Here is a 12,802-nt window from a genome sequence, read left to right as displayed (position 1 = left end):
CCAGATGGTGCCGAGACACAGCAGAGTACAGCACTGGGCCACAGCCAGCTGCAGACAACCCGGGGAAGGGAGCTCAGCCTTTCCCTGGGGCCTAACCACTAGCATGCCCTCCTGCAGTTCAGGGTAGATCTTCTCCATCATCCTGTATCTGCTCCCCCCACTGAAAATATTAATAATTACCATTTATTGAGAACCTAGTACACACTGGGCATCATGCGGGGCATTTTACATATTGTGATTTTACCCTCACGATAATTCTGTGACCAGGCAGAATTAGCACCATTTGACAGATGAGGAAATTGGGGAAAATGGAGTCCAGTAATGTACTCATGGTCCCATAGCTAATTAAGTGGCAGATTTGAATTCAGGCCTGTCTGAGCCTAAAGCCCATCCATACCTTTTATCACATTCTACGGCCTCACCCCCCTGCCCCAACTCCCATATGGAAATTCGCCAATTCCCATATGCCCTCGGTCTCCCCTAGGGAAAGCAATGCTTTGTATTCCGGGTCACATTTGTGGCTCAGGCACCGCCTTAACTACAAGATGGCTCCAAGGGTGGGGCAGTCAGGCTCGGGGTCAGTCACTGGGGAGATATTTTTGGACTGCAGAGTCTCCGCCAAACCAGAGTAGGCTCCCTGCCCGCTGGCCTGTCTGGTTGGCTCAGCCATGTGGACACTCTTGTGGCCACTGGAGTCTTGTGACAGAGCTGGGGCCCAGAGGAGCTTTTCTCATGGCTTGTGGTTATTTGGAAGTTTCCCTGGGGTGCAAGGGGTTAAGTCTCCTCCCCCGCCAGGAAGGCTGGAAGTCTGGCCCTCTACCCTGAGCTGGGGCCCCAGCAAGGGCACAGCTGGTAGCAAGCCTGGGGCACTTCCTGCTGCTCTGGTCTGGGTGGCCCTTCCTCTGGGCCTGGGCAGGAGGTGAATTTGGGGAATAGAGAAAAAAAAGGGCGAAGGACTGCAGGATCAAAGCCTCCAGAATCCCCAGCCAGAGCAGCTCAGACATCAAAGACAAACAGACTGCCAGAAGGAAGCTGGCTCTGGGGAAGATTTATTTGCTCTGCAGCTCTGCCATATGAGATGCCAGGTCACAGGTGGAGCCCTCCCACAGCCTGCATCCGCCCAGGGGGTAAGGCAGCCAGATGCCAGCTGGCCAGAGAAGAGAGGGCGACAGCAGCCAGTGATGCTGGCCTGGGGTGGGGATGTGAGCCGGCGCTTCCTGCCACAGGGCACTCACACGATGCCATCGAAGCCCTGCAGACCACACTTCTTGCCCGCCACCTGGCAGCCAAAGCTCAGTGCCTCCTGCATGCTCTTCCCTGGAGGGAGGGATGAACAGCCAGATCAGCCTGGTCTTCTGGGCAGGGGCAGGCCCCGGCCCTGGGCCAGCTGCTGGGGTACTCACCCTGGGACAGGCTGAAGATGACGGACGCGTTGAAGGTGTCTCCAGCCCCCAGAGTGTCCACCACCTGGGGCGGTGGGAAAGCGTCGGAGTGGAGCAGCCGTCCATCAGGGCCCAGGGCATCGGCACCCTCCTCAGCCCAGGCACAGACCAGCGTAGCCCTGTGACACCCTCCACTCAGCTGGGTGTTAGCCCAGCCCTGGCCCCCAGCCTCATTATCCCTCCCCGGGGCAGACCCTGGAGGCCAGGCTCCCTCACTCCCCGTACCCGGGCCGCTGCCTGGCTTCCGCTAGCTCACCCCTTCCTCACGCGGCCGTACATGCCCCTCAGGGCCTCCTCCGCTGAGTGGAACCCAAGGTGCTTGGCCACATCTTTGCTGACAAACACCTGTGGGCAGTGGAAGAGAGGCTGACAGTCACCTGAGCTCCACCCCAGCTGTCCCTCACTACCAGCAACCTGCTCCTCCATCGAGGCCACCTAAACCCCCAAGTAGCATCTCACTGTCCCTCAGGAACAGGTTTTCATATTTGCTCAGGATATGCTAGAAAACAGCCATGTAAATTGTGACACAAAAGCCCCGGCCTATTCTAAGATCAACGAATTTCCTCACAATTGAAAACCCAGAGTGAGTCTTGAGGTCATCTTGGGGCGCAATCTACAACTGGCAGGTAAAACCACGGCTTTCAGGAGGGTTTTTGCTCTGTTTGGCTTTCCGCATACAGCTATGCCCTCTAGGTCTGATTTCTTCATCTTTAAAACAAAGGGATAGGGGTTCTAGAGCTTCCTTAACACCGGCTACATATTAGAATCACCAGGGTGTTTTGTTAAAAAATACTTCAGCCCAGGCTTCACCTCTACCAACCAAATTAAAAAAAAAAAAAAAAAATGAGGGTGGGGCTCAGGCATCCACATCATTTAACCTACAGCCAAGGTTGAGGCCCAACAAGCTTCCACTGTGATGCTAGAATTATCATGCCGATTCCATTTACATTCCAAACTTACCATGGGCGAGTCCCCTTCCCATCCTCCCTCACCCCCTAGCGGCTCCCACCCCAGAATTGGAGGGCACCTCGGAGAACAGTCCCATTCTGTCATTTGACAGAGGAAAAGACAGGAGGCCCAGGGAGGAGAGGCTTCCACGCAGGCTGGCCCTGAGGCTGGCTGTCTTGGCCTTGACCAAGCCCTCTGGCTGCCTTCATACCTATGCGCCCACTGGGGTGGAGAAATTCTACTCCTTGGCCACTGTTGAGGCCTGCACCAGAGCCCCAAGCTAGAGGTCTGCCTCTTTGCTTTGCCCCCACCTGCCAACATCACTAAGCCGCAAATTGCCATCCTAAGTGTGACAGGCAGGACAAGGGGACACTCGGAGTCCCTTTAAGGACCAGATTAAGCTGGATGTGGCAAGGGGGGCGCCGTGGGGGATGCGTACCACGTCTCCGTAGCCTAACAGCTGGTACAGCTCCTCTCGCGGCTTCTCCACCTCCACAGACACCTGGATCTTCTGCTCCGGAGGCTGCCTGGCGTTGTGCTGTTCTATCCGCTGCAGCATCTTCACCTGCTCCGATGCATTCCGGCCCTGGGGCAGAGCAGGGCAGGGCAGGCAACTCAGGACCAGCTGGGCGCTGCTCTCATTCTGCCCTCCCTGCGGGGACCACGGGTGAGGGGAGAGGGGCCAGGAAGGCTGGGCCGGAGCCCCATCCTAAGTCTCAGAATTCTAGTGCTATTCTGGACCTTGGAGACCTTACTGACCAGCCCTCCCGTTTCAGATGAGAAGACGAAAGAATAAAAGAGAGACTTTCCTAAGGACCTACAATAAATTAAATGACAGGGCTAGGATGAGAACTTAGGACTTCTCAAGGTTTCCTCCCACCTAGACTCCAAAACTTCTCTTGGAACGAAGATTCTAGTTCCCTTTATTTGGGAGCTGGGTCAGGCCCTCTCATTCTTGCCTCCCCAGAGGTAACGAACGGGTCAGGCCTCCCACAGCCAGGCTCCTGCCAGAGGCCAAGTCCAGAGGAGGTGGGGCAGCCTGTAACACAGAAAGCACCAGACTTTGCCTAGAGCCAGCACCCTGCTTCTGGCACCTACATCCTGCTGTGTGACCTTGAGTAAATCACCCAGTCTTTCTGGGCCTTAGTTTCCACCTGAAAACATAAAGGAGGATGGAGAGCGGGTGAGGGGTGTTGGATTCATTGATCATTAAGGTACTTCATGGTTCAAAGAAACCAAGAAGAAGGCAGAACATGTGGAGGGGCTGGCAGGTTGAGGCCCTCAAAACACAGGTAGGGCAGGGCTTGCCTCAATGTGGATCCACTTGAACCGGCTCAGGTCAACCTTCTCAAAGTCTTTAGCAGACACATCTGGTAGGTTCCTGAGTCGCAGGACAGAAAGGACAGAGAAGGGGCATGGTGAGGTCAGCCAGGGCCAGGATCTCTAACTGGCTGCTAGGGCCCCTATGCCTGGTGCTGCCTGCAGCATGGCAGGAAGCTGAATCTATAGCACATGCTTCTGAGGCTTAGCTCCAGGACAGACCCTGTCTCAGGCTAAACTCAAGACCACTCCTTGCCCTACTCAGCTCCATCCAGACAGGGGGCTGGAGGCAGTTTCCTAGGGTGCCCCTTCCTGTGTCTGAGGCTGTGATATTATCTAAGGGCAAACTCAACCACCACATATGTCAAGCAAGGGACCAGTTCTGCGTGCCTTGGAGACCGTATCTCCCAAAATGCTTTCAGAGCACCAGGGACTACAATTCCCAGAATTCATCTTGCCAGCAGCACACACAGATACCACCATGCAGTGCCCCGGGGAAACTACAAAGGCCACGCCATTCTGCCTGGAGCTCCGGTCTGGGTCCTCTCACTTCAGGCACCCCAGCGGTGACAGCAGCCCTGTCCTGAGTTTGGCAGCTCCATGTTATGACCCTGGGATCAAGGTTGGTGCTTGAGGATGAGTTTGTTTTTGGCCGACTTAGGTGTGGAGACCTGGGAAGCTTCCGCCTTGACCTTCCTTGGCCAGAGACCTACACACAGCCAGTGTCCTCCCCTCCCCTCCATGTTCTGTGCCAAATCCTCCTTCGATTTAACTAGCTGGGTGACTGTGGCCTTTCTGAGGTGCTTCCCCTTTGGTAAATGGGACCGAACCCCTAGCCTCGCAGGCCTGCTGCAGCTGGAGATAATGTGTGTGGATATGCCTGGACCGAGGCCAGTGGGCAATAAACATTTCTCCTTGGAGCTCCTCTCCCTCCCTTCCTGTGAATACCCATGTTGTGTCCCTGATCAAAGTTGCTACAGATTGTTGCTTAATGGGCAGATGACTAGGGTTGCCCAATGGGAAGATCGTGTCTAGCATGTATGCCTACCTACTCACTCACTGGGACACAAAGAGCCTAGGGCCACTGGTCATAAATCTTGTTCTAGGATGACTGCGCCTCCCGCAGGTCCAGTGATCATGCTGGGCAGCAGGGGCAGTCAGAACCCTAGGGCAGTTGGGCTTGGGCCATCTCTGCCCTAACAGAGTACTTGGCACACACTAGGTTCTCAGTAAACTAAACCTCTGAGATTTTTCAGGAGGGAATCTGGGAGAGATGAGAAGGGGTCTCTCCCTGGAAGCCTGGGACCCTAAAGGGATTCCCCTGCCCTGCCCCAGGTTAGCAACACATCAGACGGCCCTGTTCTGCTGAGCCAGTGTTCCCCTTCCCTCCTTCAGCAATGGCTGTGAGTGGTGTGTGGCATTTGGTCTGGCTTCGTTATGCTGGGACCTTTGGGGTTGCTCATCTCTTTCGAACACCCAAACCTCAGCTCCTGGTGCCATGCTGCAGGCTGGCAACTCTGGGGCTGACCCTGGAAACCCCAGTGGGCCCCCTTCAGGGCTCAAGATGGTTTGAATCACATCTCCCATCCCTCTGTCTTCAGAACAATTTCCCCATACTCACACCCAGGCTGCTGATTGGCTGATTATGGAAGAATCACATCATAAATTACAGTTTGCACAGGCCTGCCCGCCCATCCTTGGTGTTGACCAAGGCCAAGTCGCTAGGCAGAGCAAAGCCCATCCCTTCCCACCTCACTTCTCCCCTAATTGAGAACAATTCCGAAATCACCGAACAGTTTGGCATAGGGACAATTTCTGGTACAAAGAGAGAGGCCACAGAGGGCGGGCATGTGGGCTGCCCACGTGGCAAGTGAGGGAGCTCATTGGTGGGCTGCGGCAGGGCAGGCCAGGGGGCCTTACGTGTCGTAGAGCACAATGGTACGGGAGCCATTGGAGCTGTTGACGATGCAGCAAGAGCACGGGGCTTCCCCGCTGCTCTGCCAGGCCACCTGAGACACGTCCACGCCCCGCTGCCTGAAGTCAGCCACCAGGAAGCTTGGGGCGGAGCCCGAGCCAAGGGAAGGGCAAGGAGACACAGATTAGAGGCTACCAGGGGCCTGGACCTCCCGCGGGGTGGGGAGCGGTGCCAGAGCACGCGGGTCTTGGAGAGAAGGGTCCTGCTCTGGGAGCTGAGTGTCGGCAATGGCGGCGGCAGCTGGCAAGGCGCAGACAGATGTACAAACCTGTGGGCATGTAGGATGGTGCGGCTACCACTGGCCTCGCTGCTGATGACTGTGGAAATGGGGATGGAGCCCGTGGTCTGAAAGACCGTGTAGCGTAGGTCCACGGAATAGCGGCGAAGGTCGTCCAGGACAAAACTGCCAGGGCGGAGTAACCCGGGGAGGCGCAGTTCGACGGGGGTTTGGGGACTGGAGGGTAGGTGGCAGGGCCACCGGGGACCCTGAGGTGCAAGCACAGGGGCCAGGATGGGACTGGGAGTCACTGTCACAGGCCGTGTGGAGGCAGGAGAGGAAGGAGAGCATGGCTGGAGCTTAGTGAGAGAAACCCTAAGGGACATTCTGTTAGGTCCTGACTGAAGCAAACTCCAACCCTGACCCTGTCCTTCAATCTGACTCAAGCTGGAAAGGATTTGCTCACGTGCATAAAGCTAGATGGGGTAGATTTGGGACCTAGAAGATGCACCCTGTTTGAACCAAGCAGGTGAGGGCACCGTGGCCCGCATCATGCAAGGCCCAGGCAGTATTAATAATTACCAAGGTGATACTTTGTCCCCCAGGTGCCCTCTGCTTGCTCATCCCCATGGCACTCCTCCCTCTGAAGTCCTTCCAGTCCTAACATGATTCCTCTCCTTCTACACCTGCCTCCACGATGCCCAGCCAGGAGGTGGTGCTGCCTTGGTGGGCCTGCTCACTGCCCCCTCCTTCCACAGTGGCAAGCCCTCTCAGTGCCTGAGGCCCCTCAGTATGGACCGGGTCCAGGACTCTTGCTCAGAATCCCCTCCAATCAGAGTGAGCCGGGGGGTGGCCCCTCAGGAAGACTGTACCAGCAGAAAGAGGAGGCCACCCACCCCTCCCAGCTCTTTGGAAATGCAGTGTCCTGTCACCAGGAGCTGGCCACTATGCCCAGCAGTCCAGCCACCATCCTGGCCTTTCTCACTATGGCTGAACCCCACTTTCGGCAACACCAAGGCTGCACAATACAGATTTGTATAGGGGTACCACGTCGGGGCATCATTCCTTGCCTTACATCTCAAGGATCCTTTAAATAGTAGCTTTCCCACAGTATGGAGAATATGATTTGGTTTTTGCCAAATAACTTTTTGCACCCACAGTGCCAGGCACATGGTAGGTGCTCATTCAGTGTTTGTTGAACACATGGGGAGCATTTGGAATGGCCCAGCTATCAGCATGATTGCCACACAAAGGTGGGTCCACCACCCCAAAGCAAGAGGCATGGTCTTGCTCTAGCTGGGAGGGAAGGCAGCTGCTGAAGAGGGCTGACAAGTGAGCAGCTGTTGGCTCCGGGTCCCCCTGTCCCACATCACAGGGCAGGCTCTCGCCCCATTATTTGCTTCGTGCCAGTTCATAAGGAAGGGAATCTGGCTGTAGCTTGGGGCTGGGCTCTGGCAGCAGCCCCTCTCAAACCAGGGTTCAAAGGGCTGTGCTTTACAGGCCAGCAACCTGGCAGCCTGCCCCTGTGCCCACAGTGGGCAAAGTGGGCCTCACCGCCTGATAAGCGCTTGCTGAGTCGGCAGTGCCAGGGGTCAAAGGGCTCTTGGGTCCCTGCAGCGGCCAACACAGAGGAAGTGTGTGGGTCACTACGGGCTTCAGCCTCCTAGCCGATGAGCTGGGAGGCATGGGTCTGGGCCCGGCTTTCGCACGTGGCATCGGGGTGGCCTTGGGCAGGGAGCTCTCCCTGCTTCAGTGAACAACGGGGACACAATCACTGACCCTGCCCCCTCAGCTGGGAAAGAAACTGCAGGCCTGGACCCTGGGACCGTGGATGCAGGTCATCCCCGAGAGAGGGCAGGTACAGCATGTCCCTAACTGCCTTCTGCCACAAGGACAGGCAGGATTAGGGACTTGAGAAGGGCAAAGTCACATCCACCGCAGAGAGTCTGTTGGAAACAAGGAAGGAGAAGGTGGGAAGCCGAAGCAGGCTCCAGGGACTGGCCAAGGAAACAGGCTGTGAAAATGAAAGCTTTAACAGGAGCAGCATTAACAACTGAGCAGCAGATAAGCCATACCAGGGAGGGTCTGGGATGCTGGTACTCCACTCCCCACGCCCCACCCACTTCTGGTGGCCACAAACCATTTCTCAGAGACCGCCCACCCAGGGCCAAGGCTTCCTTCTTCTCCCCCCACCCTGTGGGCCACCCTCCTCTGCGCCCTCTGCTTACTCGGCAGCGTGGCCCGGGGCCAGCGAGCCCATGAAGGCACAGGGGGCTCCAAGCAGGGAGAGGACAGTGCAGGAGTTGGATGCGTTGCCTCCACGCTGCCATCTCTGGGACAAGCACCTGCAAAACACAAGGAGGGTCCCTGCAGATCCAGCAGGCCGGGGCTGGGATAAGCAGGGCTGAGCCCCGAGTAGGGCCCACAGGAAGTAAAAGCCAGGCGATTCCCCTCAGAAAGCATCCAGGCCAGCCTTAGGCTCAGCAAAGGGAAGAGGCTCAGCTATTCCCCAGCCCAGGCTAAATTCAAGTTCACAGTGATTAATTTCTATCTTGCACCTATTCTTATGACATCAGGAAAGCACTCACTCGGGCCCATCACAATCTGAGGGTCTCACTGACTTTGGGTTACATCCTCCTCTGTTACAGTGACCCCCCACCAAGCCTCCTCCTTGAGAGCTGCCTCTTCCCAAAGGTGGCAAATCTCCTGCTGCTCCTCTCTTAGGAGAGACCACTTCAGTAATAACTCAGATTAAAATAATTAAGAAAGGAAGCAAACCCGGACATTGTGATCATTTAAGAAAGTTGTGTGTGGTAACTTTTATGATGACAAAAGTTAAAAAGATCACTGAGTGAAGACCAGTTTTTCTCCATCTTTGTTTGTTTCTCCTTTATTTTTCAGCTTTATTGAGATGTAATTGACATATAACATTCTGAAAGCTGAAGGTGTACAACGTGATGACTATTTTTTTTTTTTTTTGCGGTACGCGGGCCTCTCACTGCTGTGGCCTCTCCCGTTACGGAGCACAGGCTCCGGACGCGCAGGCTCAGCGGCCATGGCTCATGGGCCCAGCCACTCCGTGGCATGTGGGATCCTCCCGGACCGGGGCACGAACCCGTGTCCCCTGCATTGGCAGGCGGACTCTCAACCACTGCGCCACCAGGGAAGCCCCAACGTGATGATTTTGACATACATATATTTTGTGAAGTGATTACTACAATAAGGTTAGTTAACACATCCATCACAGTGCATAGTTACCTTTTTTTTCTCCATCTTTACTGAAAATCTAACAAAAGGAAACTAAGTCAAGATACACCTGAAGGGCTTCATTGTCATCATCAACAGCAAAAATGATAACTCATGCATACATAGTCAAAGAACTTGAAAGATTTCTCATTTGTGCTCCAATAATGCTGTGACGTAACAGTACAGGCTGTTATTTCTATTCTTCCAGTTCCAAAAAGGATAATAGTAACTGTGGCAGCTTACGATAAGGGGAACACGTACCGAAGAACTACTAATTAAGAGAAACGAATGAAGTAGAATTTTTAGGCTAGGGTATATTTGTACACAAAGCTTAACCTTGAAGTTCCCTTCAGCCTTGGGAAAAGGGGACCATGATCTCATTAGCAAGAAGGATACTAATCTGCAAAAGGTCACACATTTCTCAAGCTGTGAGCTTTAGAGAAATTTTCATGCAGAGAAGAGAGGAGAAGCCTGGAGGGACTGGACTTGCTCAAGGTCACAACAGTTAATGACAAAGCTGATACCCGAACCCGGGTTTCCTGACCCCAAACCACTGCTCTGTATTTCTGAATGGAAAGTAGTTGGGTCCCAGCTTGATGCGGCTTCAGAGGAAGGGTATACAGTTTTACTCTGTGGAAACCCTTCAAAGTTACATTGACACCCAACTTTCTGTGCAGAAATGCTCTGCTGAGCATGAAGATGCTTTCCGGAAGGTCCTTCTCAGCCAGGACTCTGGGAGGCAGGGCCATTCCTCAGGGGTCTGGCTGAGTTCCAGGTGGCAGTTCTCAGCTGCCTATGGAGAGAGCCTGGGAAAGGTGGGGCTCAGATGCTGCGAAGGACTGTGTCCTCACTCAGGTTTGCCCATCGGAGAGGCACAACAGAGTCCAGGAGCTGGGCTGGGTGGGATGGGAGCACAGGAGAGAGGCCTTGTGGACAACCAAACTGCTCCACAGAGGAGAAAAGCCATGGGTCTGGGGGAGGGGGGAGATACTCCCTAAAGCGCGGGGAGCACGGAGGGTCTCTTGAGAGAGGCACCTCGCTTAGTGCCCACCGTCAGAACCAGCTCCCGTCAGGGTGAAACTAGCAGGCTCTTGTCCCAGCCTCCCAACATGAGTAAGCTCAAAGGCACTGGGACTCAGCTCTAGCAGAACAAGTCCTCCGGGTCCTCCGGAGGTCCTCCACAGTTCTTGGAGAAACCGTAGCCCCAGAATTTGCACTGTTCTCCGGAAAGTAAACTCGACTCCTCACTGGGCACCAAGTCCTGGGGCTGGCTTGACCTTGGTAGGTGGGCTAGGTCCACACAGCAGCATACCCTTGTGCCTCCCCCCACTGTCCCTGCACTTTTTGCCAGGGGCTGTCACCTCTGGCGAACAAAGCAGCCCAAAGCAAAGGGTCAACTCCATGAGGCGGGCAGCAGCAAAGGAACAGGGAGGGAGGGGCTTCCCTGGTGGCGCAGTGGTTGGGAGTCTGCCTGCCGATGCAGGGGACACGGGTTCGTGCCCCGGTCCGGGAAGATCCCACATGCCGCGAAGCGGCTGGGCCCGTGAGCCATGGCCGCTGAGCCTGCGCGTCCGGAGCCTGTGCTCCGCAACGGGAGAGGCCACAGCAGTGATAGGCCCGCGTACCGCAAAAAAAAAAATAAAGGAGCAGGGAGCACCAGAGAGGGCGGAGGGCTGGAGCACTAGCGTCAGGACGCTTGAGTTGTGACTACCGCTCTGCCACTCATCAACTACGTGGCCCCTTACAGAAATTGTCTAATTTCTCCAAATCCTTAGCTTCCTCATCTCTAAAGAGAGGATGTGACTGATCCTTACACGCTTCCCATGGGCTGCTGTGAGGAAACTATGTAACAATGCCTGTAACAGTGCTGTGTGGACCCACGGACTGGAGAATGCCGGGGGCTCTCCCCTCAGTGAGCCTCCTGGCTGTGGTTGTTGCAGTGTCTTTCCCGAGTTCAATCTTGAACTCGCCTTTTATCTAGTTCTTGGCTGAGACAAGTGAGGGCCAAGAAGCAGTTCTTGTCCGTATTCTGAGCACTAGACTGCGCCAAGAGACAGCCACAGATTCCACCACACAGAAGTGTCTCGGGATCACAATGTAAGGGTGATCAATGTAAGGGTGATACGGGAACCAACAAATGACTTTTCAACTTCTACCACACAACCAAGAAGGGTCTCTTCCACTATGCTGTTCACTGAGTATTGGAAAAAGGACTTCTGGTAAACTTCTGGAATTCGGCACCAGGGAAAAGTCTGTGTGGCTCACGAACCAGCTCTACCCATAACTCACAGCATCTCCAAATTTGCCTGCTGCGCCAGCAAGCCCTGAGCTACAGTGAAGCTCAAATACCATGGTTTTGAAAGTTCCTGAACAGTCTAACTGCACATACTTCTTATTGTAAGCTACCTCAAAAAAAATTTTTTTTAAGGCACAGATGAGATATATATGTGGTAAATAAATTAGAAGTAAATGCTGGTGATAGGCAAGTGCACAGTTCTTGTTAAAAAGAAAAAAACTGGTTCTGTACCTTCCTAGCTGTGTGCCCGTGGATAAATAACTGCATCTTCCAGGGTCTTTACTTGCTTAGCCTACTCGGTAAAATGGGGATAATGATGTCTGACACGGTCCCAGGGTTGAAATGGGAACTGGAGAACACAATGCTATCCAAAGCCTGGATCTTACTACTAAAGGCCTCAATTCTTTCCCCAGGTCCCGGGCAGAGGGCAGGGGGCACCAGCTCCCAAGGCGACTCTCAAGGCCTCGCTGCGGCCCCCCCCCGCCCCCGCCCCCGCAGCCCTGTAGTCTTGGCCGCCTGGCACAACGCGGGGCTACAGCGGCCCCTAGGGTCTCCGAGGGGCCCGGGCGCCCCTACCTGCTGTCCGTGTCCTCCTCCGGGTATTTGTCCATCACACTGATGATGTCCAGTACCACTAGCCCCACGCACAAAATCTGTTTCTCTTCCATGATGCTGCTCCCGGAGATTTCTGCCCGCCCGGCTGACGGGGTTCCTCCCGGGCTCTGCCTCTTACCCCGGAGGATCGTGTCCCAGCTCCCAGAGTCTGTCCTGGCTCCTCCTCCGCGTCCCGAGCTCCTCCTCCGCGGAGCCTCCTCCAGCGGCGAGGGGTGCAGTGGGGTGCAGGGGACGGAGCCGGGCTCTTGCTCCCCACGCGCATCGACCCCAGCGGGCCTGGGAGTGCAGACCCCGCGGTCTTGGTCCCTGGCTTCCTCTTAGCAGGTTGCGTGGCCCAGGAGATGGCTACGCCTTCAAATTCTCGCCGTTTCCTCACTTGTCAGACGGACTCCGAGCGAATACAAATCTCTCTGAAGCGCGGCTAGGCAACCTCATGAATGCCAAGAGAAAGTGCAGCAGAAAGGCATCTCTTGTCCCGCCCTCTCCTGCACCCGCGGCTCCCACTCCAGACCCTAGGCCCGCGGGGTTGAATCTGGCCTCGCAGCTGCGGCCCGGACCCCGGCATCCAGAGCCGCGGCTCGCGCGGTCCCCGCTGTCCCGCCCCGCCCCCGAGGCCCAGCCAATCCCAGCTCGAGGCCTCGCCTCCGCCGCTGAGCAGCTGGGACACGCAAGATGAGCGGCGGAGGTCACGTGACGGGAGACACCGCCCAGCGGCGCCGCGGTCTCGGCTCCCAGTGCCCTCT

General features: G+C 55.5%; 1 protein-coding gene across 5 annotated transcripts; it reads right to left on the bottom strand.

Annotated features, from left to right (window-relative positions):
- Nucleotides 1-1,033: 1,033 nt before the first annotated feature.
- On the bottom strand, nt 1,034-12,633 carry KHK (ketohexokinase). 5 transcript variants are annotated; one of them, XM_082643181.1, is made up of 9 exons: nt 12,021-12,633; nt 8,131-8,247; nt 5,954-6,088; nt 5,631-5,765; nt 3,699-3,771; nt 2,830-2,976; nt 1,699-1,787; nt 1,404-1,561; nt 1,034-1,317 (listed from the first exon to the last, which is right to left on the bottom strand). In XM_082643181.1, exons 1-9 carry the CDS (start codon nt 12,110-12,112, stop codon nt 1,232-1,234), a joined length of 1,032 nt encoding a protein of 343 aa, XP_082499307.1. In that variant the 5' UTR covers nt 12,113-12,633; the 3' UTR covers nt 1,034-1,231. The 5 variants fall into 5 exon arrangements, with proteins under 5 accessions (XP_082499307.1, XP_082499310.1, XP_082499308.1 ...); XM_082643184.1 differs by having other exon boundaries at nt 1,404-1,467; XM_082643182.1 differs by lacking the exon at nt 5,631-5,765.
- Between the last annotated feature and the right edge of the window lie 169 nt (nt 12,634-12,802).

This window comes from Mesoplodon mirus (assembly GCF_964341445.2).
Source record: "Mesoplodon mirus genome assembly, chromosome: 14".
NCBI lineage: Eukaryota > Metazoa > Chordata > Mammalia > Artiodactyla > Ziphiidae > Mesoplodon > Mesoplodon mirus.
Note: the sequence above shows the minus strand (reverse complement) of the source record. Positions and strands in the feature narration are given on the sequence as shown.

Coding starts and splice junctions, on each gene's coding strand:
- KHK (XM_082643181.1), bottom strand. CDS start 12,112: ATGGAAGAGAAACAGATTTTGTGCGTGGGGCTAGTGGTACTGGACATC. Junction 3,772..5,630: donor ACCATTGTGCTCTACGACAC/GTAAGGCCCCCT, acceptor CCTGCGACTCAG/GAACCTACCAGATGTGTCTG. Junction 1,318..1,403: donor CATCTTCAGCCTGTCCCAGG/GTGAGTACCCCA, acceptor CCCTCCCTCCAG/GGAAGAGCATGCAGGAGGCA.